At 40.4% G+C, this 27,963-nt stretch overlaps 1 protein-coding gene across 3 annotated transcripts in view; it reads left to right on the forward strand.

The window, feature by feature from the left end:
- LOC131066310 (cell division control protein 48 homolog B) overlaps positions 1–27,391 on the forward strand; it is a 212,131-nt gene extending 184,740 nt beyond the window's left edge. For all 3 annotated transcript variants that reach the window (XM_058001041.2, XM_058001042.2, XM_058001040.1), the window contains 4 exons: positions 4,485–4,613; positions 25,451–25,550; positions 26,732–26,809; positions 26,903–27,391. In XM_058001041.2, coding sequence (XP_057857024.1) covers positions 4,485–4,613; positions 25,451–25,550; positions 26,732–26,809; positions 26,903–27,205 — 610 coding nt within the window. In that variant the 3' untranslated portion in view covers positions 27,206–27,391. The remainder of the gene's footprint in view (positions 1–4,484; positions 4,614–25,450; positions 25,551–26,731; positions 26,810–26,902) is intronic.
- Positions 27,392–27,963: the final 572 nt, after the last annotated feature.

The following is a 27,963-nucleotide window of genomic DNA, read 5'->3' on the forward strand; positions in this document are numbered from 1 at the left end:
AACCCGCCTAGAAGAAGCATAGATCAGAGCCATCCCATTCTGCCACGTCCAGGAATGTGAACGATGTATTAACTATTGAGGATGAATCATTGGCTGAAATAAAGATTCCTTCTCCAATCCATGAGGGAAATATGGAGTCAATCTAGTAGGAAGACGAAGAACCCCCATCTCCTACAAGCACAAAGGTACTTGAATCAGAAAATGAAATGGATATTTTGGGTGAGGAATTTCAGGTGGGAATGATTCTGCTCTTCGAGGAGGTCAGGATATTCCATGTGAAGAAAGTAATCAAGAAGAAGAAGGCATTGAACAACCTGCAATTCTTGATTGGTTGAAGGAAAGGTTGAAAATAAAGGTGCCTATGGAAATAGTCCAAGAAGAAGATGGCACGACCGGTTTCTTGGCCAGATTAGGGAAGGTTGCTACAAAGAAGCCAACCAAGAGGTTTTCCACAATTCAGAGGGATGAAACTAGCTGCTATACAATTTAGATTGCTGTACCGAAAGTGGAAAAGGCGAAGGAGGATATTACTCCTTGGGAGTATGAAATCACCACCATCGACTTGGGACCAACTACAAAGGGCCAAGAGGTTGAGGATTTGGATAGTTCAATTACTTCCATGAAAGTGAGATTGGAAAAGGAGATAGCAAAGAAAAGAGAATACAAGAAAGAAATGGAGCGCCTGAAGGAATATATTCAACACTTGATCAAGCCACTTAATCAAGGCGATGCAACAACTCCTTCACTTTTGAATCCTTCGCAGGAAGCAAGTGGAAATTTTGAAGAAGAAAAAGTGACATCAAGAGAGGCTAAAGAATGGATAGTGAGAAAAAGTGAAGAAGCAGCCACGTTTGTGGAAAGATTAATGTTGGCATATGGGCAAGCTTCCTTTTCTCTCTCTAGAATCGCAAGCATGGCAGAAGCATGGGACAACCTTCATGATGTTTAGGACAAAATTATCCCGTGCCTTAGGGTGTTGAAAGGAATTCCTAAGTAGGAATTAATTGATGGAAAAGTCATTGCAACAGGAGTTGCATATGTTTTCAACACTTGGCATTGAGCATTGGTTGCACAGAGTGAAGTCCTAGAAAAAGTGAAGGCTGAAGTATTAAAGCTGGGGATCGGATTAGAGAAATTCAAAACAAAATTTTCCTTGTAGCAGCCGATCTGTTTGAGAAAGAGACCATCCGAGAAAATGACATGCAGCTAGAAAGTCTAAAACTCAAAAGTCAAGAAATTTTATTCACCATCACTGGACTAGTCTTGAAGCAGAATTTGACTAAGGCATCGAATTTATTTTACATCCGGGATGCCTTCCAGAAGCAGGAGTTGGAATGGGAGATTGCTTTTGCCACGCGCGTAGATGATTTGGACAGATTGGAATTCAAGGTCAATATGCTGCTACATCATAATGGAGGTCAGTCCGATCGTGTCTAGGTTCATTGAACACACTGCCACTTGAGAGGATGAGGATGTACATTCCTAAAAAATAGATCCTTGTGCCACTTGTCCTCCATGCACTCGTCTTTGATGTTATTTTGGGAAACCCTAATTAGGGTTGTTGTGTCTTAATCTCGACCATTGATCTTAAATTGATCTCGGCCTTTCATTTGCTTTCCGGAACTCTATATAAACTCTTATTCTCATTTTGTTGTGTGGAGAGATTTATGAAATTGTTGCTTAGAGCTACTTTGATAATATAAGTTCATTTGCAGTTTGCTTTGAAACCTTATTTTTATCATGTGGTGGCATGGTTGCATATTTTCTTCAACATAGAATAGATTTGCTTAGAATAAATTTTCCTTTTCAAAGTTGTTAGATGAATGAAGGATTTGATAGTATAGATTGGTGAAACAATTGCTCATACTTTCTTTGAGTGAATGATTTTTGTTCAATGTGTAAAGTTAGCCCGAGCTTATTATTGTGGATGCTTTAACTCTTACTTTGGATAAATATTGTTTGTTGGATGGTATTATTCATAGTATAGAAATCTTTAGCACAACCCTAGAAGATTGCACTTATTGTGTGTAGTTGTCCTCAGTGTGGCGAAGCAGAGTATTGTTATTGGTTTCACTTGTATACCTATTCCTATTCAAATAGATACTAGGCTTGTCTATCTAAAAATAGATCTAGATCTCTCTTTTATCTTTATTTTATATAGATTTATTATAAGTATTATGATCAATCAAGAGCATAATTCATTATCCAAATGATCTGTCTAACACGATTAGACCAGATTCAGTAAAATCTGCCTCTTTTATAAAACAAACAGATAGAATCTGAATCTATTAATTATACCATCGATAATGCAATTATTGATTTGCTCATTATATGTCGTCATTGGCCATATATTAGAAAATCTTATTCAATTTATAAATTTTATATAAAAACTAATGGAGTTCTTAGATCCAATGACACATTCAATAAAATTTTATGATACATGTATTGGTTGTACCCAGTGTGTACAAGCATGTCCCACAGATGTATTAGAAACAATACCTTGGGAAGGAAGTGAAGCTAATCAAATTGCGTCTGCTCCAAGAACAAAAGACCGTGCAGGTTGTAAGAGGTGTGAATCGGCTTGTCCAACAGATTTCTGAAGTGTATGTGTGTATTTATGGCATGAAACACCACGCCCTATGGGTCTAGCTTACTGATCCATGAAGAAGGAAAAATAGTTAGATTCATCCCATACATATTTTTCATTCTTCTTTTCCTCTTTCACTAATCAAAACCCATGCTCAAGCCAAAATTGAAAGCATGGGTTTCAATGTCGAAATTCTCTTTTCTCTTCATTATGAGTAATTTACCTTGGTTAATAATAATTGTTGTTTTGACCATATCATGCTTTCAATATCGATATTCTCTTTTCTCTTCATTATGAGTAATTTACCTTGGTTAATAATAATTGTTGTTTTGACCATATCATGCTTTCAATATTGAAATTCTCTTTTCTCTTCATTATGAGTAATTTACCTTGGTTAATAATAATTGTTGTTTTGACCATATCTGCAGGGTTATTAATCCCCATTATCTCCCCATAAAGGAAATTAAATGATTTGCTGGTATACTCTAGGTATTTGCTTATTAGGTCTTTTAACGACCTATGTATTTCATTATCATTATCATTTTGATATTTCATTAATCTGATTGGAAGAGGATTATAGCTGGATAAATCTTATCCATTTTCATTGGAAACTGGGAAGTATAATTAACTGGTGTACTTTCTAGTCTCATTGACCTACTTTTGGTCATTTGTGGACATTAATCTAATTTCTCTGTTTCTCTTTCTCTTATTATATATAGTGGTGTTGGAGTTTTCTTTTCTAATATCCTATCAAGGTATATAGACATAAGCAACTCCCCTTAAATTATGCTATAATGATAAGTTCATTGATGTAAATCCAAATAAGTGTAAGTATTCTTAAGAGTATGAGAGCGAGAAAGAAAATAATTTTGTGCATCCATTTTACTTCAAGATGAATATTCAACGAGTGAGGCGATAAAATGAGGAGGAGTGAAGATTTCCTTGTACGGTTTTCAAGAGGTGTTTGGTTGTGACTCTTAGAGGCAACCCTTAATTCATATCATATCAATTTCACACAATGGTCCTACGCTGAAGTAATTGTTACATTTGAAAACACCTGTACCTGTTTAAGGTTGTGCTCCTTGTTTGCTACTGATCTAAGATAGATTGTACTCTCTGATCCTTAAAAGGTCTAGCTACTTGTTCCAATTCTTATAGAAACAATAATTTTATTTTTGCAAAATGCTTTTTGGGAAAAACTGTGCCAAATTGTTGAGAACTAACATTTCAGACTACATTTTGTGGTGCAATGGTGATGGATTGCATAACTTGGTGTTTCTTTTATGAATAACTTTATACATACATGGAGTGAATTCACCTTCATAATGACTACTCTTGGAACTCTTAAGTAATGAATAAAACATAAAATGCTTTAAGATACTAGTGCTTTCCAATTCCGAGAGTCTGGATGATGGGAATCCTAGAATGCCTGTGTGCCAATCTTTCAACCCTGTTTAAATTATCTGGTCTTTTAGCTACTCAATGGCTTCCCTTGAAATTGACACAACAAATCATTGCCTTCTTCTTCAATAATATTTTAATTTTTAATGCAAATCTGGTGTTTGGTGGTAGAGGAATGCTTTGCTAAGGCTTACCTTTGAAGTTTGAGCCCTATTTTACTTTATATCTACACAATGCTCATTCACTCTTGTTTGAAAAGCTCTTCCATCTTCTCTTATGTATGGCCTACCACATGAACAGGGAATCATGTGCTCCAATTTTTTGCTTGAGATTAATTGGGTTGTTCACTGATTTCAATAGAAGTGCACATATCATTGAATTGGAACATTAGATCATGGACGTGGTTATAAAAATAGAACTTATTAATGACGGTTCCTTGAAATTGAATTTACACTTATCTGCAAATTCTGACATTATCTTATAATAATGATTACAGTGGGGCAGAGCTGTACTCAATGTATGTTGGAGAAGGAGAAGCATTCCTGCGTGAGATTTTTCAAAGAGCACGGTTAGCAGCTCCGAGTATAATATTTTTTGATGAAGCTGATGCTATTGCAGCAAAACGGTGTGTTTCATTTTCATCATTGCTCTTTTAATTCTTCAGATATTCAGAAGCTAGCACAGATGATTGTGGTATAACTTTCCATCTCACTACCCATTGCATCATTTTGGGATAACAATAAGATATTGTCTACGTGTGTTAATGTGCCTTGCTGCCTACAATGTGCTGCTTCTTTTCTTGTAATCGATGGGGCTGATGTAGGCTACAATATTGAACTACAGATAATGAATATAGACTGTTATCCAATTGATAGATGCTCTTAGAGTGAAGATGAATTTATCTCTCCACAGGCCACCCAAAGGATCCTTCGTATACTAAAGACACAAAATTATCTCTCGGGGGTACCTCGTGGATCCTCTTGGAGTGTAGACAGGCATGGGACTTGATCAATCAATTCAAAAAGTACTTGCAATGAGCTTACTAGTCAAATGAGCTTACTACTTGTCAATCTTAAACAAACTTAAAGTCTTGAACCCATTTTATTCATTCTATATCCAACTGCAATCAGCTATAAATTAATTGAAGGGATGAAATAGCTATATCCAAAGTAAGAAAACATCTCCAGCTACTAACTGGAATTAAAATGTGGAAGGAAAGTAACCATCTAGGAATTCACACAACTGAAGATACAATGCTTAAAAGGAAACGGTCAAAGAAAAAATAGTAGTTATGGTTGACCTTTGTGTCAAATGTCAGCTGCTTGGTTGACAACCTTTGAGGTGGCTCTTGCCAACTGAAACATCACATCTGTAGCCTAAACCTTCCACCTTTCTTTCTTTAGTGTCAAAAATGAGATATGTACAAGGTTGGTTTACTAATAATTTACTTAGGAGTCCTTTGACCTTCATAACTCTTGGAACCCTTAACATAACAACACCTAGACGTACTTATTATTAAATAACCACTTCTAATCTTATCTATTAATAGCACCCTAACAAGAAAGAACAACTTGAGAACTATTTATTATAATTGTAAACTAATTACTAAACCTAAAACTTTATAGGGCTCCATTCAAGACCTCTATATTGGAAAATCCTGCATTACATGACAATGGTATGGAGATGTATCATGTGCCTTGGGTGTGGGTGGACTGGTAAATTTTCTCTAGTTTGTTTGGGAGTTTGGAACCTAGAGGAATGAAATTTGAAGAAAATATAAGGAAAATTCTAAGTTGTAGGGTACGTAGGTTTTGCTTGCCGCCCCTGCACTTGGTTTGCTTGGTTCTGGGTTCAACTAGAGGTATGCCTGGGTATGTCTAGGGCGTGCCCTAGACACCCCGGGGTCCCTGTAGGTATGTGCCCGTGTACCCATTGGGAACCTGAGGCATCCAGGGCCAACCTTGGGTGTACTTGGGGTGAACCTGCAGGTCCCAGGGCCAAAAAGTGCCCAAAACAAAATCTAAAAATATTTTTTTAAACTTTTTTTAGCATGGAGTTTTTTTCAATTCACAAGAGTGGTATACTCATGGATAATGGCATATGTCTTGATTCACAAGTATTTTGCAGGCTTGATAGTTAAAGGATGCACTGATGTGTTCAGTTTGATGTTTCTTGAGTGAGCGAGGAGAATTGGTGGAGATGCTTCATCAAAGCTTCTAGAAGGGCTGCTATGTTTAGTCCTTGCATGTTCTGTCCTTTGTTTTGGATTGATGTAATAAGGGGGGTGATTGTTGCAATAATATTAAATCAACAGTTAGTTAATAATAGTTATTAAATAAATTAATGTTAAATTAGAATATTGGTAAGTAAATAGGTTTGTTAATTGTTGGTAAATATATCAAAATTTAGTTGTCGGTAAGTTTGGGTGGTTGAACAATATTGTGACTTCTATAAAGCCCATTGTATGCAATGTAAAAGATCATCCAAAAATTAATATCTGATTTTATGTTTTTATGTTTATTGTGCAGCAATGGTGTGATCTGGTTTTGTTTGTGTTTGCTCTTCCATTTCAATATAATCTTCCATTTTCCAGCAGATTGATTTGTTATCTACTTGAGCACATATCATAGCACCCTCTTTTGAAGAGAGGTTAGTCAAGGCCTCTAAAATATCAACATTCTTGGAATGTTAAACTGTGTGGACTATGATAAATTGTTTAACTCATAGTTTTTCTTTAAAATCTAAGATACTGGATTCTTCTGTTTTAGCCCAGGTCTTGGTACGAGTACGATTCGGGTTTGGGTACGACCTTGGGTACAGCTTGGGTTCTTCTTGGGTGCCTGGGTTCTCTGTGGGTTCTTCTGTCAAGGACCCACAAAGAACCCAAGCACCCAGGAAGTACCAAGGGTCGTACCCAAGCTTAATTTCATAAATTAAAACCTCAGTTTCATTCTCATAACTTGTGATAGCATTTTTATCAGAATATGCCAGCAAGCAAGCAATTAAATATCATTTCAGTTGCATTTGTGAGCTATAACTATGAACACGGGGTTAGTAAACTTTATATCAGCATTACTGAGATTGATTTCAGTTGATTTACATCATGCATATGTAGCAGCTGTTTGCTTATGTTTTGTGAAATCACTTTCCTTATGTTGTTAATGATTTGGTATTTTGTCAAATGTTTGAAAAATGAAATTGAACCAACTTCTACACTTGGCACAGGTAGTAGTAATGGCAATCCAATTGATTGTGATTCACCTTGATGCTTCTGTTGAGGAAAATGGATATTAAAATCGATTATAACTTGAATTTGCATTGTGTAATTATTAGAATATTTAATTATATTTTAGTCACCTATATTTAGTTCCTTGTTTAATGGTCATTTAGCTTTTTAGTTTTTAGCTCGTTAAGTGTAAACTATTGCTTCTTTATTAAAGACGCATAGTTAGCTTTTTATTTAATTAGCTTTTAAGCTTTATTTTAGTATTTAGCTTTTTAGTCGTTCACTTTAACGATTTGTTCTTTTTATAGAACATCGTCTTGTAAACTCTATATATACATTTGTATATCGTTCAATTAATCTATCCAATTATTTTTCATGTTATCAGAGCATGAAATTTAAAAATTTTCGGAATTTCTTTTATGAAAATTTTTGAAAGTTTTTTTTAAGAGGATTCCACACTAGGATCGAGAATTCCACGTACACGTGGATGCCTCTAACTATGCCATTGGGGCTTCGCTAGCACAGGAAGGGGGACATGGGTTGGATCATCCCATCTATTTTGCTAGTCGGTTGATGTCGAAAGCTGAGAAGAATTACAGTACCTTCGAGAGGGAAGCCCTTAGAATGGTTTATGCTGTTCAAAATTTTTGGGACTACTTGCTGGCGACGCCTAGCAGAATAAGCAGGTGGCTACTGCTCCTTCAAGAGTTCACTTTCACAATAATTGTACGGCCAGGCAAGAGTCATGTGATCATTGATCAGTTGTCTCGGATTAGGTCGGGAGAGTCGCCAGAAGGAGTCAATGATGATTTTCCTGACGCACATCTGTTCCAAATTGCAACACTACCGCCGTGGTATGCGAACATTGGGGAATACTTTTTTCTCTCCTCAGTTCCAAGCCGGAATGTTACCGAGTGAGAGAAGGAAGCTGGTCTCGAGAAGCAGGACATTTCAGCTAATTAATGGGTTGCTGTATAAAATGGGACCTGACCAAGTCCTCAGAAGGTGTGTGATGGAAGAAGAGATTTCGAGAGTGCTTCGGGAAGCACACGAAGGGCCCGCAGGAGGTCACATGGGTCCAGACACAACCGCGCGCAAGGTATTGCTGGCCGAACTATGGTGGCCCACCTTGTATAATGATGCACGGGAATGGGTGGTGGGCTGTGATAGTGCCAGAGAGCAGGAAAACCATTAAAGCGAGACTTTATACCCTTCAATCCATCCCATGCCCAAGAGTTATTTGAACGTTGGGTTTTGGATTTCATTGGACCTTTGAAGGCCAACAGAACACAAAGATGTCGTTACATTGTGGTGGCGATAGAATACCTTACCAAGTGGGCTGAGGCGCGAGCACTGCCGGATAACTTAGCTTTGAGTATAGCCAAGTTCATTTATGAGCAGATTATTACAAGGTACGACATCCCACTCCAACTGACCAGTGATCGCGGTGGGCACTTTGTGAATCATGTGGTCAAGCTGCTCACGACGGAATTCAAGATTTTTCATTCCTTGTCAAGCCCGTACTACCCGAGGGCCAACGGGCAGGTGGAGGCTACTAACAAAATACTGGTGTTGGTGATCTATAAGTCCTGCGGAGTTGAACAGGAAGATTGGGAAGAGAAGTTGTCGTCGGTACTATGGGCATACAGGACCACCTACAAAGTCACCATAGGCCAGGCACCCTTTCAGTTAATGTATGACCAAGAGGCCATTGTGCTGACAGAATTCATGGTTCCGAGTTTAAGGATTGCGATCGAGAATCGCCTAGGAGATATGGAAAGCTTGCGGGAGCAGTTGTACACGTTAGGCAAGTTGGATGAATGCAGAATGATGGCCCAAATGGCCATTGAAGCTGCCCAACAAAGACGAAAATTTTGGCATGACAAGCACATCCGACGCATAGAATTTCGTCCAGGTCAGTGGGTGTTGAAGTATAATGGACGGAATGAGATTAAGCCTGGGAAATTTAAAGTCCGATGGCTGGGGCCATATAAAATCCGCGAGGTAGCTGCGAATGGAGCAATTAAGTTGTTGACATTGGGTGACCAACCGATAAAGGAGACGGTAAACGGGTCTAAGTTGAAGATTTACCATCACAGGTAGCAGCGAAATGATCCAGCTCGCCCAGAGGCGGGGCCCAGCCAGACAAATTGAAAAGGTAATTATTTGATTTTTTTTAGTTGAAAAAAAAAATTGAAAAATTGGAAAAAATTGAAAAAAATTGAAAAAGTTTTAAAAAATAAATTAAAAAAATTAACATACCGTACGGTGAAAAGGCCGTACACCATACGACGAAGGGTAAATAGAACACTAAATAAACCATATGGAATTCATTTTTCCAAACCGTACATTGGTCGTACGTCGAGGGTGATAATACGTACGCCTGGGGTGACAGAAGAAAAAAAACCCCGCCGTACGCCAAGGGTGACACCAGTGACAGAGTCCGTACATTTTAAACAGCATAGTATGACTATATTAAAATCCGTATAGTGGCAGATTAATTGAGACCGTACGGTCATGTGACCAAGAGGACATGTACGGACAAGGTGTGACGGAGGAAGGTCGTACAACCGCGTAAGCAAGGAGGCATCGTACGACGACAGGAGACAAAAGTTTGTATGGTAGCACCACATAAAATCCGTACGAGCATAAGCTGACACAGGTACAATCCATGCAATCCGTACATCGATGGTGGACGAAGGGAAAAAGCAATGGAAAACCGTATGGCATGAAGCAGAGAAGAATTGCCAACCGTACGGAGTGTGCGGAGGATAGCAGGAAGAAAGGGCCGTATGGCGATTCCGTACACGAGGTGGATAGCTCACAAACAAAATAAAGTTCCGTACAATGCCGTACAAGCCAACATCGCCAAGCAAAGTCATACCAAAATAACGGCATTTGACAAGTATAATTGTTAAGCGTTGGCAGTTAAATCATTCAAATGGAATTAGGAAAATCAAGATTAGGAAAGCTGGACTGGAGAAAACGGTTGCAGTTAGACCAAGCGTCAAAGTCAAGGAAAATGGCAGAGGGAAGCACAGCGGCCAAGGACAAGGGGAAGCGAGTGTTGCAGTCTGGAGTAAAAATTGCAGGATCAACAGATACAAGAAAGGCCAAGAAGAAGACAATGCCGGAGAAAATCACACCTGACACTATTACATTTGAAGGATTGAGTGGAAATGTATGCAGGACTTTGTGGCTGGAAACCTTAGATAGTTATGCAATAAAAGAATCTCTTAGGAAGGCACGGGTGTATTGGGCAATTCAAATGCCCATTTTTGCCATTAGGGATTTTGAATCATGTCTGCGAATGATGGTGGCTACATATGACAGCACAACTAGGGCATCAACTTTCTCTTACTAGCAGAGCACTGTGATTGTCTCATTTGCACCTGACGATTTTGCTAGGGTATTTGGCATCCCAGACGAGGGAAAGAAAATAGACAAGAATGCCACGAAGATGTCGCCAGAAAGGAAAGAGCAACTGCTACGGTTAATTTGTTGAAGTGATCTCTCAGACCAGGAATGGGCTACAATCAAGGCACCCAAGGGCAGAGGGTTGAAGAAGTTCTACATCGTTCCAGGAGATTGGCAGTGTCTGCTGGATGTTATGAAAAGAAGACTTATAGGAGCCAACAGGGCATTCGACACGGCGGTACCCATGATTGCACTTATGAATGGCCTGATCTATGGGACGGTGTACAACTGGGCAATAGTTTTGTCCGACAGAATCCATGAATTCTTGATCTTGCGACACAAGACTTTTTTACATGCCGTTTCACGCCATAGGGTTGTTCCTCGACGCTGCACGCACACAGGTGTCACTGGAGAAGCATGTCTGGAAACCTCGGGAGACGAGGGACCCTTCACAGCCATTCATTTTTTATTGGACCCACCTGGATACCATGGCAGGTAGCGGGGAAGCCCTTTCTAGCAGGAAGCGACGGAGACCACAACAGGTAGACACAAAACAGGAGACAGAGACAGTTGACGAGGATGTAGACGAAGAGGCTGATAGTAGTGCAGAGGAGGGGGACAATTCTGAGGACACTTCTTCCCGGAGCAGCCAGAGTCATGACACATTTTGCCTTGCTAGCAGGAAGTAGAGAAAGCCCCGAGTACAGAGGAGAGTAGTGGCCATAGTGTCTTTTGGGCACGTGATGAGAGGGATCCGTGGATTACTGGCGGGTGGAGTGCGACCTGCGAGAGTAGGCCGATTGGTGTATGCACCAGTAGTATTGACTCGGGATGTAGGACTGACACCTCTCCAGACTTCGGGGGGTGACGGTGGGAGCCATACCAGTCGTACCCATCCCAGGATTTGGGCAGTTGAGACCCCGACCTTCATTGCCTACACCCTCTAGGGTCGCCACAACAGTTCCAACAGAGGACGTTCCAACAGTGTCATTGGTTCCCAGCGAACCTCCTTGCATTGGGTCTCCTGTATGAAAGGAACTGGTACATACGGATGTCTCGGCAGCAGAGGGTACGGTGGCCGAAGATGATGATGCCACCATGGATGCGTGGTTGGGTTGCTATGAGATGCCTCCCATGACACCACTGAGACCCCCGCCTGCCTCACCCCAGCCACGTCCTTTTCCGGAGATTGTGGACCTCGATGAGGGTAGTTATCATTAGGAGGCTGGACAACAGGAGTTGGCGATGGACTTCCTGCAAGGCACCATTGGGTTTGAGGAAGAGATGGCGGAGATGCAGCAACAGGAGCAGGCCACTACCGAGAGCCAGCCGAAGGGCATAGAGATATTTTTGGCAGAGATGGGAGCCAGTGCGCAGAGGATGGCAGCAGAGGTTGGGGCTAGCGCACAGAGATTGGCAGTCTCTATGCAGGAGCGGACCGTCGGGCAGTCTATCGTTGAGGGACTCCTCACCTTTGCCATTGAGGAATTTGGGAGATGTTTTGAGGCCAGGGGTTGGTTTGCTATGGAGACTTCCGAGATGTTGGCAGATTGGAGGCGTGAGGAGACGGCTGAGGTTGGTGGAGTACACTTGCTACTACAGCGGGTAGAGCAAGCTTTCTGGGATGGGTACTGCCACCTCATACGTACCCAACATGGTGCCTCGGCAGCAGAGACAGAGCGGGTGGTGGCCATCACAGCTCAGGAGGAGATAGCCACTCGCTTGCATATGATGGAGATGAAGCTGGCACAGTAGAGAGCCCGAGCGACCAGCCTGTTGACGTTTATTTTGTACACTGCCTAACACAGAATAAAATACCCAAGGGTACCTTATCCTCTCTTGAATAAAGCCTCTGATTGCTGAAGATGTCGCGAAGAAGGATCAATCAGGATGACTCCAAGGTTCTGTAATGTAGGGTCTCTACGTGTGGATAAGCACCAGTGGTCGTTGTGAATGCTGTTTCATCAAGGGGCCTTACGTTTCCGTTCAGGAACAAGATTTCCTAAAACTAACAAGTTCTCAAAAAGATCAAAAGGTAGGGTTTGCAAGAGATGAATCCTAATCTAATCCTAAGAATGACTCAATGTAAGCTAGACTTGCAAGATTCGACCAATTTCAGTGTTGCCAAGGAATTACAACTCCACTGAGATTGATGCGATCTTCTAGGGTGATTATTGATTTTCAAATCATCAAGAATCATAGACACTACCATGAAGGTACATGTCAATAGTTCAATAATGACTGAAGGTTTAAGCAATCCAAATATCTCCAGTTGACCACACAAGGCGTCCTTACAATCAGTAAGAAGCTAGTGGTTTGGAATGTGAATCTCACCAAAGATCAAGCTCAACACTTAGTCCTTCAAATTTAAACACTACTTCGACTGAGAATGATTCAAGAAAGTAAACAACCATGAAGATAACCACGAGAATTGCAATAAAACACCATAACTTCAATATTTTATTGATCTCAAAGTCAACATAGACAACAATTGCTTGAAATTCCTTCTTCAATGCTCAATCTTGCTACAAAATAACTTTCTTCTCAAAAGCTCTAATCTTCTAACTGCTATTCTCTATCTCTCTCTTATTTTTTTCTTATCAAAATGAAAATGAATGAGGGTATATATAGCATCCTCAATTACAATGAATGGCCCAGATCAAAAGAAGATCAACGGCTGAGATTTTGACACCTAAACCCTAATTAGGGTTTTATTACAAAAAGTTCCCCTTTTACTGAACAATATTAAATGCATAGCCAAATATTTAATTGGCACAAAAATCTAGGAAACATAGACCAATGATAATTAAGGTGCCACATCATCTATAACAACCTCTCTTCTAGAACCTTGTTCCCTTTCCAATGCTCCTTTTTAGCATATGCAGTGAATCTAGACACAATTCCTTCAATCTCTGCAATAGGAATATCTGGAAGATTCCTCATTCGTTCCTCCAAGTGGATGATCTGATCAAAGGCCTTGAGAAGAGCTACGTCCCATCCAGGCTCGAGTTCTTTGATTTTCTCAATCAGGAGCATAGTGGCGAACATTTGATCTCTTTGCTCATCTGTGATAACATTCTCATCTTTGCAAAAGATGACCTTGACCTTTTCCTCCAACTCTTGAAGATTCACATCTGTCTCATCTTCAATCCTCCTGCCAAGAATAGAACACAACACCTCAAACACCTTGTCCTGAATCGGATGAATGACCTCCTCAACTTGATTGCATTTCGTACTAATGTCTTTGAAAAGAACTTCCTTCATCTGAAGTAGAGTTGACCACTGGAGCAAATTATGAGCTCCTCCATCCATTATCTTTTCTTGTGCTAAGATCTTCCTTGGTGTTTGCCTGATTACTTGCAGAACGGGAATGATAACATCTCTAGTGTGGGCAAAGGCGGCTACTGTTATCATTAGGTTATGAATGATCTCAAGGACCTGGATAGCTCGATGGGTGGTCTACATCATTCTTGTTGCGAACTCAATGGCAACGGTATGAGATTTGTCAATCCAAGAGCTCATAAGCTGAACCAAGCTCTTAACTCTTTCTGCCTCGCCAACTGACTCAAGGGGAAGTGCTTGCACAGGAGATACTGCTGGATCCTGACGTCCCAAAGGCTGATTGAGATGGCTAAAGTAGCCTCTCCAAGCACCGACCTCTCGCTCAAGCTTTCTATTCTTTTCCATTTCTTCTCTAAGCTTGTCTTTAAGTGCCTCGAATGAATCAGTGGCCTCATCCAGTGTCTGCTTGGCTGTGAGTGGACCAAGCTCAAATGTTTCTACATCATATTCCTCTGCCAGGATTTCACCTTCATATTTGTCCACTGCTGGTGTAGCTATCTGCAGTTTTCTGGACCCTGTCTCATCTCTGATCATCTTGGACATCTTGGTAGCCTTCCTTCTCTCTGTCACTTCCTGAGAATTTCCAACAAGGCTTTCTAAATCAATTACATTATCTTCATCTTTGATCACAATTACCCTCGTTAGCCTCTCCTTTAACCAGTCTGGAATGGCGGACTTTGTCTCTCTAACTTGTATTTCTTTAGGCACTGATCCCTCTTCTCGGAGAGGAGATGTCACTTCGTCATCATTCCTGTCTTCATGTAGCTCATTGACTTGGGGAGATTGACTTGATGAACGTTGAGATGCTCGCCTTTCCTCATGTTTATCATTCTGGACCATTGACTCCATAGATTCCTCAACTTCAAGTACCCTCTTCTCTTGTCCTTGACTTGTCCTTTTTTCATGTTGGGAAGATGTGCTGGATGAGTGACCTCGATGGGCCTCTTGCTTCTTCTTGGAAGGTTCCCTTTTCTCAGGCCTTTCTTTCCTCTTCGCGCTTCTAGGATGAGGATTGCCTTCGCTTACGCATCTAGGGTGAGGATTGTCTTCACTTGTACTCTTAGGATGAGGATTGCCTTTGCTTGTGCTTGCTCCTCCTTCCCTTGGCCTTTCCTCCAAAGTAAAAGACATCGATATGTTCTGTTCTCTCAACTTTTGATGTTGTATATCCACCCATCTGCGAGTACAAGACAAAATCGGAGCCATCAAAGTTCTCAAGTCTGTAACTTCAGGCTCGTTCCAATCTATCTTCACTGTCTTGTCCTCTCGGTCATAAGATGATTGGAGATGTCTGCCACTGTCCTGGGCTTGATCGGCCACTCTGTAAATTTTGCATTTCCTGATGAGATCTAAAGGTAATCTGGAATGCATCTTTCTTTTCACCTCTAAATCACTTGAGAGATTCATCAGAAAGTCCTCTATCTGAGATTCGTGCTTGTACTTTCTACCAACTGTTTCTTCTACATATCCATAAGGATCAAAATTCTCTCTCAAGGCAAAGAATGAAAATGAATATAAGGCCAACTCTTTCTCTGCATCATCCAGGGCTAGAGCATTAGGACATACCTCAACTGAATTCCCTAGTATGATAGGCACCGGAATTCCATTTCCATGCCTGTGTCTGAATGCCTTTGCATAAGCCGCCAACTGCCTAGTCACCTCCAGTAACACTATTCTGTCTGTCGGATATCTTGGCAACATATATGGTGGTGAAGGACACCCCTGAACTCTAATATATGTAAACTTCTGGAATTGGATAAACCAAGCACCATACCTCTTTACAAGCTCTTGTGCATCTTGAGATATCTGATTGTGAATCCCACCTTGCAATGTCCTGGTGATGTTCATCGTGAAGGTATCATTAACTAACTTGTAGTTACTTCCAGGTGGATGATGCAAATGAACATAAGATTCACAAACTCTGACTTCCCCGGGTCCTCTTCCGATTGCTCCTCTGTGAGGTAGTCCTGCATATTCAAAACTCCTGATCAAGGCATATATGATGTATGAACTCATGTGGAAGGACTTGGTAGCCTTCAGTCTTCTCAACTGCACGTCCAAGCAATGGCTAATAATTCTAGCCCAATGAATTGTTCCTTTTCCTTGAACTATCACTTGGATGAAGTAAAACATCCACTTCTCAAAATAGAAGGCTTGAGGAGCCCCTGTAACTCGATTGAGCAAGGTTATCAAATCTCGGTACTCCTCCTGGAAGTCGATCCTATGTGGTGTGTTTGGAACCTTGCTTAGGCGAGGACAACTCTTGAGTAACCAATTCTTATTGATGATGCTTAAGCAAGTGTCTGGATCATCTTCGTACATGGATCTAGCTCCTTCCAAGCTTTTATAAATCATATCTTTATGCTCTGGTAGATGGAGAGCTTCACTGATAGCCTCCTTTGAAAGGTAAGCCAAAGTGTTTCCTTCCTTGGACACGATTGATCTGGATTGTGGGTCGTAATGGCGGGCACACTCGATCATCAGCTCAGGACACTGGACTGCTGGAGGGAAGCCGGCCGCCTTGATAATACCACTTTCAATTATTCTCCTTGCGACAGGTGATGGCTTTCCAATATAAGGGACCTCTCGAAACTTCTTCACACTGAAGTTTCCCAGGCTGGTATCTCCAATGTTGCTTCATTTTGACACGATCTTGGTCTCCAATTCTTCATTCTTTTGATCTTCCTTCATGAGAGCTGGACGACTAGTGGATGCTCCTGCCTTCGGGGTCGCCATCTTGATACCTACACAACATTTCATAATAAGCAAAATACTTTGCAATGAAGAAATATAGATTAGATTTAAGTTCCAAATTTAGGAAACTTCATGATAAATCTTCGAATTATCATTTCCTAAATATAACTATGCAATTGGAAATTCAAAATTTCAAAATTTGAGCAAGGGTGATCTCGCCATACCTCTTCTTGAGAACTAACTCTAAAAAAGATGCAAAATTAAGAAATTCGCTAGGCAATAATGAAGATCGAAGTCCTTTAGCAAATGCGCCTCCTTTATCAACTTAATGGTCTTCCTCACGTGCCTCAACTCCACCACCTTTGTCTTCAATGCCTTGAGGAAAATTCGCCTCCAACAAAGTTCGCACTCCTTCTTGGACAGATTTCGCACTCCTTGCTTCTCCAAATCGCATTTGAATAAATGATTGAATGATGGATTAAAATGCTTCAAAATACCTCAATTATATAGGCGCTCATCCTTGCAATTGCCCATAGGCCGACTTGGAAAATAGGCCAAGGAAATAAATAAAAATTAAATAAAAGGAGAGGCCGACTTTGGCAAAAACATTAAAAAAGACACCTTAAGCGCTTTGAATTTTAATAATAATTAATTTTAAATGCCTTTGTAATTAAAATTTTGATTTTTTAAAAGGCTTAAATTAATTATTAAATGATATGCGCCCTTATTAAATGTCAATTTAATTTTTTTAAAGATTTTGGAGTTTTTAGCGAAATTTGGCATTTAATGTGTCTTAGAGGACATTGGCGCCTAGGCGTGGTAAAATATCGATTTGTGAGAACCTCGCCTTGGTCCCTGGGAGAGGGACAGGAGCGCCCCTTCATTTTTGACCTCGCATTTCTTGCTTTTTACGTTCAAAGTCTTACCTTGGACGTCTAAAATAGCATTCTTGCTTAGAATCTTGAGTTTGATTTATTCCATCTTGGGAAGGAGTGCACCTTAAAACACTTTCGCCTTGGTCCCTTGGTGAGGGACAGGAGCGATCTTACTTTTGTCCTTAGTCCTTGTCTTTCTGATTGCCAATTCATGTTGCAGGGCAATCAACGATCTTCATTCGTCCTTTCAATGCATGCTTCACTCGCCCTCTCAAGACAAAATGAGCTCTTCCAAGGATTTTCGCCCTGGTCCTCCAGTGAAGGACAGGAGCGATTTTTGCATTATTGCACACATTCATGATCATATCGACTTTCAATAATCTTCAAGGCAAAAAACGTCATTGCTTACTTCATCTTGAGTGTTGGAAACGAAAGTGGCATTCTAAAACTAGGCACACTTGAAGATTTCGCTCTGGTCCCTTGGTGAGGGACAGGAGCGATCTACCATTTATCTTTGGACTTCATTTTCCAAATCGCCAATCCATGATGTGAGGTAGGCGATGATCATCATCTCTCGTTCTATGCATGTTTTGCTTGCTTTCTCAAGGCAAGATTGACCACCTTAGGATTTTCGCCCTGGTCCTCCAGTGAAGGACAGGAGCGAATTTTGCATTTGTGCTTAAGATAGTCGATTTTTAGGGTTGGTTCCTTGTTCATCGTCCTTCGAAAGACACTTTTGACTTTGCATATCCTTGCCTTGACGTGGTTTTGGAAGAGAATGGTTGATTCTATGAAAATCGCCTTGGTCCTTGAGTGAAGGACAAGAGCGCTTTTTAGTTCTTGGTATAAACCCTTGATCGTGTCATCTTTAAATCACCTTTCTAAACGTAGAATATCACTCCGCCTTCCATCTTGAGTCTTTGAAATGAAAGTGGCATTCCAAAATGTTAGGCCATTAAGCAAATTTGAAGATTTCGCTCTGGTCCCTGGGTGAGGGACAGGAGTGCCTTGGCCATTATGGGCTCACTTGTGCTTTGCCAACATTCAAAATTATCTTAAACGGATTGATTACACCTTCCTTCACTCATCCCAAACGAAAAACTTGCCTTTCCTTGGCCAGAAACTTGTCCCTTGAGAAAATCGCTCTGGTCCCTTGGAGAGGGACAGGAGCTTCCTTTGAAAACCGCTCTGGTCCCTTGGAGAGGGACAGGAGCGCCTATTGCAACTTGGATCGATTTTCTCCATTGTGGCCCATTCAAATTATATTCAACGAGCAAAACGTACTTCCTTTGTCCTCCTCAAATTGCGAAATCACTTAAATCTTGCAAGGATAAGGCAAACTTGGAATTCAAGCTCCGGTCCTTCAGTGAAGGACAGGAGCGCCTTTATCTTTCTAGGCCAAAAGTTCAACCTTTCATTGCTAACGACTAAGTCTGGATACTCCATTATGCTTGCTTCATCTTTCCTTGCGTCCTTGATGCTCCAGTTTGATCAACCAAGACCCAAAATGATCAAAACAAGCCATTTCGCCCTGGTCCTTCAGTGAAGGACAGGAGCGATTTTGCCTTAAACCTTAAAAACTTGTCATTTTTGAGTCTTCAAAATCTTCAAAATCTTCAATTCACGTTCGATCATATCCCTTGGCGACCCTGCACAAAACAACTAAAACAAGTCAAAAACCAAGATGCACAAAACATCATTTTCGCCCTGGTCCCTGGGAGAGGGACAGGAGCGATTTTCCTTTTATAGGCCAAAATATCCAAAATTTAGGTCTTCAGTCACTTCACAAGGCATAATTAGGTCATTTCTAAGGCCAGGAATCAGTTATCAAGCCATCAAATATTTGGTCAAAAATTACCCAGATAAAAAAATGCACAATTCCATCATTAAAATGCTAACACTTAGACAAAATTTGAATGTGCCCTCAAAAACCTTGATTGGACCTAACCTGAGACATACCTGACCTTCCTGACAGGCTCATCATACTTCAAAATTTGCAACCTTCGGGAGGATGCTCAATAACCTTCAAAAACTCGACTAGACTCGGCTTGAAAATATCCAATAGAAACCCCTAAGGCTTAACCCTAGTCTAGACGATTCACTCACTTAATCAAAACCCTAAGAGCAGAGAAAAGAACAGGCGAAACAAAAGCAAAAAGAGGGGGTCCCCATTCTAATGGGGCGATGTGTGAAATGGTCACAACACAGCCTAGAGGCAGAATCGGCCCAAGAGACGGCAGGGCGTGCACACGAGGTAGCAGAACAGGTAGCCCTTGAGACCTGTCTCACATCTACCTTAGAGGCGCTGGATGGGAAGCAGAAGGAGCTTATGGAAGTAGTCTTTACGGTGAAATGATTGAGGGAGAGGCAGTTGGTAGCCTAGCGAGATCTCCAGCATTAGACACAATAGGTTCACCAGCTGAGGGAACAGTTGGTAGCAGCACCACCACCAGCCCCTTCTTCATCAGGGACGCCCTCTGTACCCCCTCAACTTTGATTTTCATGTTTGGTCTTAGTGTCATTTCCCATTTTGTTGTATGTCGTCAAGAGATGACCTTTTTTTGGGGGGATGATGTTGTCGGGTAATTATGTCATATTGTAATTAGAATGTTACGTGTGTCAAGGGTCGGTTGTTACGTGACGGTTGTCGGTAGTTGGCACCTAACAACCTACACCGGCACCTATATATATGTACTTGGTTTCCTATTTCAGTGTGTAGATATTGTTGAAGAAAGCTATGTTTGAATGTACTGGCATTTGGCATTAATGAATAAAGGCATACGAGTTCTTTTGCTAACTTGCATTGTTGTATGCTGTAACATTTCCTACATTTTTTGTACTATTGTGCACTGTTGAACACACACACCCCTCGGGGGAAAACATTAGTCTCTTTTCTTGGGGCAAATTTTAGTTTCTTTTAAAAGGTTAATTCCTTTGGAAAAATTGCAGGTTTCTTGTAGGGTTCGTGGTTATTTTTTTCTAGATCGAAGTTCTTTTCATGGTCAAGTGTTATTTTTCAAAATCAGCGCTTGTTTTTTGCGATAGGGCCTTCTTTTTCGTTGACTTGTTTGGGCGCTTGTGTTTTGGCGTGAGCTTAACCCGCCTGATTCTCTGCAACCTCCATTTTTTTCGGCTTGCGATTATTTCGTGATTTTCCTGTGGAGAGTAGACGTCGTGTTTTTCATGTGCTCACCTCTTTTCCGCGACCTGTAAGGGTTTCGCAATTTTTTCGATTCTTTGTTTTCTCGCTTTTTTTGTAGATTTTGTGGCTTTGCTAGGATTTTCTTGGCGACGGCAGGATATTTTTGGATTTGTTGCACTTTCCATTTTCGTGATTTCCGCGATTTTTGGCCCTTATTTTTCTGTATTCTCTGCAAAGTTTTTCACGTGATTTCTCCCAAATCACAATTTCTGTTTGGGTTCTGCCATCGGGCTTATTACCAGTGCAAAAATCCGGCGGCTAGGGTTTATTCTCAACAGGAATCATCTGTTTTTTTACTGTTTTTAAAAAAAATAAAAAATCAAAGGTATTTATTTCCTGCAAATTATTATTTTTTTCTAATTATTTTTAGGAAAAATTTCAGGTTTAAATTTGCAGAAAATTTCAATTTTTGGGTTTCTCCCAAATGTCGAAATTCACACATTGGGATTTGTGCCCAGCATTCCACTTCAGGGTTTCAATTTTGTTATGCAGCTACTTCTATTTTGATTTTTTAATTAGATTCTTCTGTCTCTTGCTTTCACTCGGTTGTCCTCTTTCAACCTCGATTTCCGTGATGACATCTTTGACCAACATCATGTTGGAACACAATCAGAAGTTCAACGGCCGCAACTACAACACTTGGAAACAACACATGCTTACCATTTTTGAGTATCGTTGCCTTCATCAGATTGTTTTGGGCAAGGAATCTCGTCCTATAACAACAGGTGATTATCAAGACAAACATGATGTGAAAAATCGAGAGGTTGTCATGCTTATCAAACTCTTAGTCACAGATGATCAACTCCCTCAGGTGCCTTTAGGTAAAACAGCTAAAGACATCTGGGATCTCTTGAAGGATCTTCATGGAACGTCCGACAAGAGCCGAGCTTTCTTTTTGAAGAATATGTTGTTTTCTATCATGATGGATGAGAAGTCATCTATCCAAGCACATCTTACGAAGATCAAGGACATCCGTGACCAGTTGGAAGCTATAGGCCGAACCATGGTGGAAGAGGATATGGTAGTGATCATGTTGAAAATCCTTTCCAGATCCTACAAGCATTTCATTGATATGCTCAATATCTCCACTATTAGTGTTGATCTGAAGTTTCCTGATCTTTGCAACAAGCTTCTACAGTAGGATCGATGGAAGCAGCAGTTTGGAAGCAGTGCTAGTTCATCCACTGAATAGGCCTTCGCAGCCACAACTTCGAATAAAAGCAAGGGTAAAACTTCGTCCTTCCAGCAGAAAGGACAAGGTCAAGGTCAACCTCAACAGTCTTCAAAGAAGAAGAGCTTACAGTGTTCCTATTGTCATATATATGGCCATTTGGTGAAAGATTGCAAGAAATTGATAGCATCCCAGCAATCCAAACAGGGAGGGTCCAAGCAGAAAGCCAATTCTACCATGCATCCGAATCAGAAGGAATCTGCTTTCTATGCATTCATGGCCCAAATCCCATCTAATGATGTTCAATCATTAGCCTGGTACATTGACTTTGGAGCCTCTCGACATTTCACACATCGTCAGGATTGGTTTACAGAGTACATGCCTTTCACTAATTTGGCGATCTTTGGTGGAGGCAAAGAGTCTATACTGTTGTCGGCAAGGGCAACGTTCAAATTTCATCTGGTGGGAGGGATTTGATATTCCTCAATGTATACTTTGTACCTGGTATGAAGCTCAATTTACTATCAGTTAGTCAGATTATGCAGCATTCATCACAGCTGGATGTCGTCTTCGAGTTGCCCAAGTGTAGCATTGTTGACATGGAGACTCGCACTATAGTTGCAATTGGCATTGAGGATCATGGTCTTTATAGACTTGTTGATTCTACTAGCTCTCAGGAGCTCGCCATGACAGCTAGGAGTACTTCCATCAACACTCTTTGGCATCAGCGATGTGGGCATCTAAATGTCCACTATCTCTCTCAGTTGGTTCGAGAGGATCTAGTTGTAGGATTACCTGAGATTCAAACTCAGAATCATGGAGTTTGTAGAACGTGTGAAGCTGGAAAGAAGCATAGGACTCCGTTTTCAGATGGAGACGCTTGGAGAGCATCCAAGGTCTTGCAGCTCATTCATGCGGACATATGTGGTCCCATGAACACTCCATCAGTCACTGGATGCAGGTATTTTCTATTATTTGTTGATGATTTCAACAAACGCATGTGGGTATATTTTCTTATGCAGAAATCAGAGGTGTTCACCATGTTTCAAAAGTTTAAGGCCTTAGTGGAAAAAGAGTCTGGCTGTCACATAGTCACTCTTTAGTCTGATAATGGAGGGGAATTTTGTTCTACAGAGTTCACCAACTTCTGTGCATTACATGGCATTAAGCATCAGCTTACCACACCTTACACCCCTCAGCAGAATAGTGTTGTTGAGTGCAAGAACCGTATAGTCACTCAGATGGCTCGGTCTATGTTGGAGCATAGAAATGTTCCAAAACAGTTTTGGGCGGAAGCGGTCTTCACTGCAGTCTATCTTCTGAACTGGTCTCCCACAAAGGCTGTTAAGAAGATGACTCCAAAGGAAGCTTGGTCCGGTAGGAAGCCCAAAATCAGTCATTTGAAAGTTTTTGGCTCTACAGCTTATGTTTGGATTCCAGATGCCAAGAGCACCAAATTGGATTCCAAGAGTTGGAATTTGATGTTCACCGGCTACAGTGACAACCATAAGGCTTATCGGCTGATTGATGTAGACACTAATCGTCTCATATTTAGTCGAGATGTAGTATTTGATGAAGAACGGGGGCCTTTTCAGCCTTCTTCTCTTGATTTGAGCACTGAGGATCAACCTCCAAAGGCTGCAAGTATGGGTGTTCGCCTTCCCTTAGCTCCACCTGATGGGAGGGATTCAGTTAACTGTACAGTTGTGGGGTCTCCCAGGCTTGACATTGTGCCACCTGACTTTCCTCAGGAGCATCCGGATCCACATCCAGATGAGTTTGCTCTAGATATTCCAGGTGTTCTTCATCCTGCAATAGATGTTGGTACTTCTACTCTCCGGCCTAAGTGGTGGGCCAAGGCCATTGGTGATCTTCATGATGATGAGCTCATTGCGGGTAGATCAAATAGAGGTAAAAGCAAGTAGAACATAGTTAATTTTGCTCTTATGGCCAACATTCATAATATTTATGAGCCTCAGACATATACAGAGGCTAAAAGTATACTTGAGTGGGAACAAGCTATGGCAGCTGAGCAACATAGTCTTCTAAAAAGTAACACTTGGGTGTTGTCAGATCTTCCACCAGGGAAGAAGCTGATTGGATGCAAATGCGTGTTGAAAGTCAAGTATAAAGCTGATGGAACCCTTGAGAAGTACAAGGCTCGGTTAGTAGAAAAAGGGTTTTCACAGAAGGAGGGCATTGACTATGAGGAGACATTTGCTCCCACAACCAAAATGAGTTGTCCTCACTCTCTCAGCTCAGTTTGGATGGAAATTCCATCAAATGGATGTCAAGAGTGCCTTCCTCAATGGTGATTTGCAGGAAGAAGTCTATATGACACAACCTTCAGGTTTCAAGGTTGCCGGGTAAGGAACACCGGGTATGTAGACTAGTCAAAGCACTCTATGGCCTCAAACAGGCTCTTCGTGCATGGTACATAAAAATTGATAAGTAATTGATTGATCAAGGCTTTCAGAGGAGTCCGTCCGATCTCAATTTGTATGTCAAGCAAACAGGTGATGATATTCTATTTCTAGTCATCTATGTTGATGATCTCATCATTATTGGCAGTGCAACACATTTGATCAAGCAGGTCAAACAAAATTTGTGCAAGAATTTTAACGACAGATTTGGGACTTCTCCATTATTGTCTTGGTGTAGAGGTTTGGTAGTCTGATAGCCACATATTCATTTCTCAGTCAAAGTATGCCAAGAGTCTGTTGGATAAATTTCGAATGCAAGATTGCAAATCTGCATCTACACCTGTGGAGATAGGGCTGAAATTATCAGCCAAATCAGATTCACCCGTGGTAGATGAATCTTCATTTAGGCAACTAGTAGGCAGCCTCATCTATCACACCGCCACTAGACCTGACATCAGTTATGCTGTGCGCGATATTTCTCACTTCATGTCAGCCCCAAAAGCTGAACATTGGGTTGCAGCGAAGCGTGTGCTAAGATATGTGAAGGGCACTCCTGATTTTGGCATTCTGTACAGCTATATATACGTTTGTATATCGTTCAATTAATCTATCCAATTATTTTTCAGTATGACATTTTGAGACTTGAGTATTTTCATTTTTGCAAATTATGAATGAGCTATCAAAATATTATATTTATTGGCAATTATGGATTTATGAGTATCACTCTTCATATATATATACGGACGTACCCATACCCGTACCCGTACTAAAGATTTTTTTTTTTTTGCCAATTCCGCGATTCCGTACCCATACCCGCGATTCCGTACCCATACCCAAATCGTTAACTTAGTTTAAAATCAAAGCAGCAGAAGATTTGATATCTTCTCTGAGAGCTTCAGTGATTCATATTGTATGATAAAAAATGACGAGTCCTTTTAAACTCAAAATTCAAGATGTTCCAATTCTTCTTTATCTGGTTTAGTTTATATCATGTTAACATTCAATTTTGCATGATTTCAGTAGCAAAGACACATGTAAGAGAAAATAAGTTATCATGATTTTGAACTGTTTGCACCGCCTCATTTAAGAACTGTAGCTTGTCTATGTTACAGAGGGAGAGTAGATGGAAACTCTATCAGTAATGGTGCCACAGTGGGAGAGAAGCTGTTATCTACTTTGCTGACTGAGATTGATGGCCTTGAGCTCACAACGGTATGCTTACCTTGCTTACATTTCCCTGATCTCCATGTCCATATTTGCAAGCAAATAAAGAACTATGCGTTCAATGCACAGTTGAAAATAGATGCTATTTTTGCTCTTATGGAGCATGCTTCCGCTGCAATCTGTGTTTGATATGGCCTTTATACATGTATAGCTGTCCTGATAACCGTTCATATTTAACTAACAGGTATAGGCTTTTTGGCTAGCATTTATTTCAAATTTTAAACAGTGCTCTATGATTCCATTTGTGTACCAAGCTCTGATAAAGGCACAGGTGAGATGTAGAACCTGGAATAAGCTTTAGAACTACGAAATATGGCAAAAAATAAAGTTCTTCCTTTGCCTGGTTTGCCCAATCAAATTCTCACGATCCATAACCTTCAACGAAGAGGGATAATAGGCTTCAACATCTGTCCAAGCTGTACACAAGATATGCACCTATTTATTGGATGTGAATACTCTAAAAAAACCTCGGAAAATGCTTGCAGCAAAATTTAACCTAAGACATCCCAACTCCCATAATCTTTCTGGTATTTGATTAAAATGGATAAAGCTTGATACATGTGTAACTGTTATCAACAAATAACATAATCTCACTCTGGGATTGGTTATATGTAATATCTTGAAAGAAAGGAATAACATGGTTTTGAAAGTATCTTTAAACGGAACTATACTCGTATAGCTACAGTTATTTCTGCATGCTATTCCTTTTTCAAATAGCTGGGAGATGAGTCTTTAATGTGATAATTTCCAATTGAAATAGTAATCCTATAGCTACAATCATATTTCTGCATACTATGTTTACGTAGTGGTTCGGCTAGCTCTTCTTTTGCAACTCTACAGTACTGTTTTGTTTTATCCCATGCTTATTGTTTCTCTGCTGATAAACTGCACGACAATCAGGCTTATTGTTTCTCTGCCAATACACTGCACGACAACCGTGCTTAACTGCACGACAACCGTGCTTATTTGTAATCTTAAGTACTAGTTTCAGTCCACTTGCTAGGCGGCAGAGTTCTGCTTTATGTAACATTTTAATTTCTATATCAATATTTTTTTACTCTTTTAATTAAGGAAGCTCTATGACTGCGGCTAATTGTTGTTGATGTAACCTGATTTGAAGATATTCTAAGGAAACGTTTTTTGTGGCATAAATTTCTTCTTGCATACAGGGTGTTCTAGTCATGGGAGCTACAAATCGTCCTGAAGCAATTGATTCCGCCCTTATGCGTCCTGGTCGCTTTGATGTGGTAAAGAGATACACGGAACACATTGGTCTGCTGGTTTTGTAGTAGCTCTAATTGCTTGACTACAATTAAATTTGACACAAAATTTAAATGCAGGTGCTTTATGTTCCACCACCTGATCTTGAAGGAAGAATTGAAGTGCTACGTGTACATACTTGTAATATGAATTTGACTAATGATGTAGATCTATCGCAAATTGCCCAGCGGACAGAGTTTTTCACTGGGGCTGAGTTGGCAGGTTTGTGTAGAGAAGCAGCTATCATAGCATTAAGGGAGAACATTCATGCTGATAGTGTTTCTGTCAAGCATTTTGAGATTGCAAGAAACTCTCTGAGGCCATCATTAACACAATTGCAGATTGCTACATATTCTTCTTTTACGGGAAAAAGGAAACAGTGAGTTAAAAAATTGGGAACAAAAATTCATAAATATACTGATTGTGATGTATGTATTTTGTGAAAAGCCCAATAGGATTTGATGAAAGAAAGGAAAACTAATTATTTCAACAAAATGTAAAGGGAGGAACTATTACGTCAGAACTCTGGCAGTCTGCTTGAATGGAAAGCTCATATCAACATTATGGTACTTAGCTGTCTTCAATGTGAATTTTATGTATGGTGTCCTTATAATTAGCCGCATTCTATTTTTACTTGCAAATTTGAATCCTCATTGTTTTTCTGTTCGGTTGATAATAGGGACATTGGTAAGTTACTATCAATTGCGACAGTGCAGGGGAAATATAAGAAACCAGTAGAGATATTTTAAATATGCGTTTTATGAAATTTACTGAATCTATTTATCTTATTTATTGAATCTATTTAAAAAACTTTTTTTCTTTTTCTTTTTGATGCATCAGATGTTGTCTAGGGGTCAGCTCCCATAAATTAAGTAGGATCAGTAATTCCCAATAGACATATCCCCTAGAATAATTGTTGAACTAAATATGTAGGCCTTCAATGAGCTCATTGATCCACTCTTTTTGCTGTTGAGAGATAAGTGTGGGATGTTAGAGAAGGGAGGGAGAGATAGAGAGAGGAGAGAGAAGTAGAGATATAGAAAGAGTGATAGGGAGAAAGCGAGAGGGAGGGAGAGAAATCTAGAGATAAATATAACTTGAAAGAATATGGAGAGACAGATAGGGGAGAGAAACGAAGAGA

This window comes from Cryptomeria japonica, chromosome 8 (genome assembly GCF_030272615.1).
Source record: "Cryptomeria japonica chromosome 8, Sugi_1.0, whole genome shotgun sequence".
Taxonomy (NCBI): domain Eukaryota; kingdom Viridiplantae; phylum Streptophyta; class Pinopsida; order Cupressales; family Cupressaceae; genus Cryptomeria; species Cryptomeria japonica.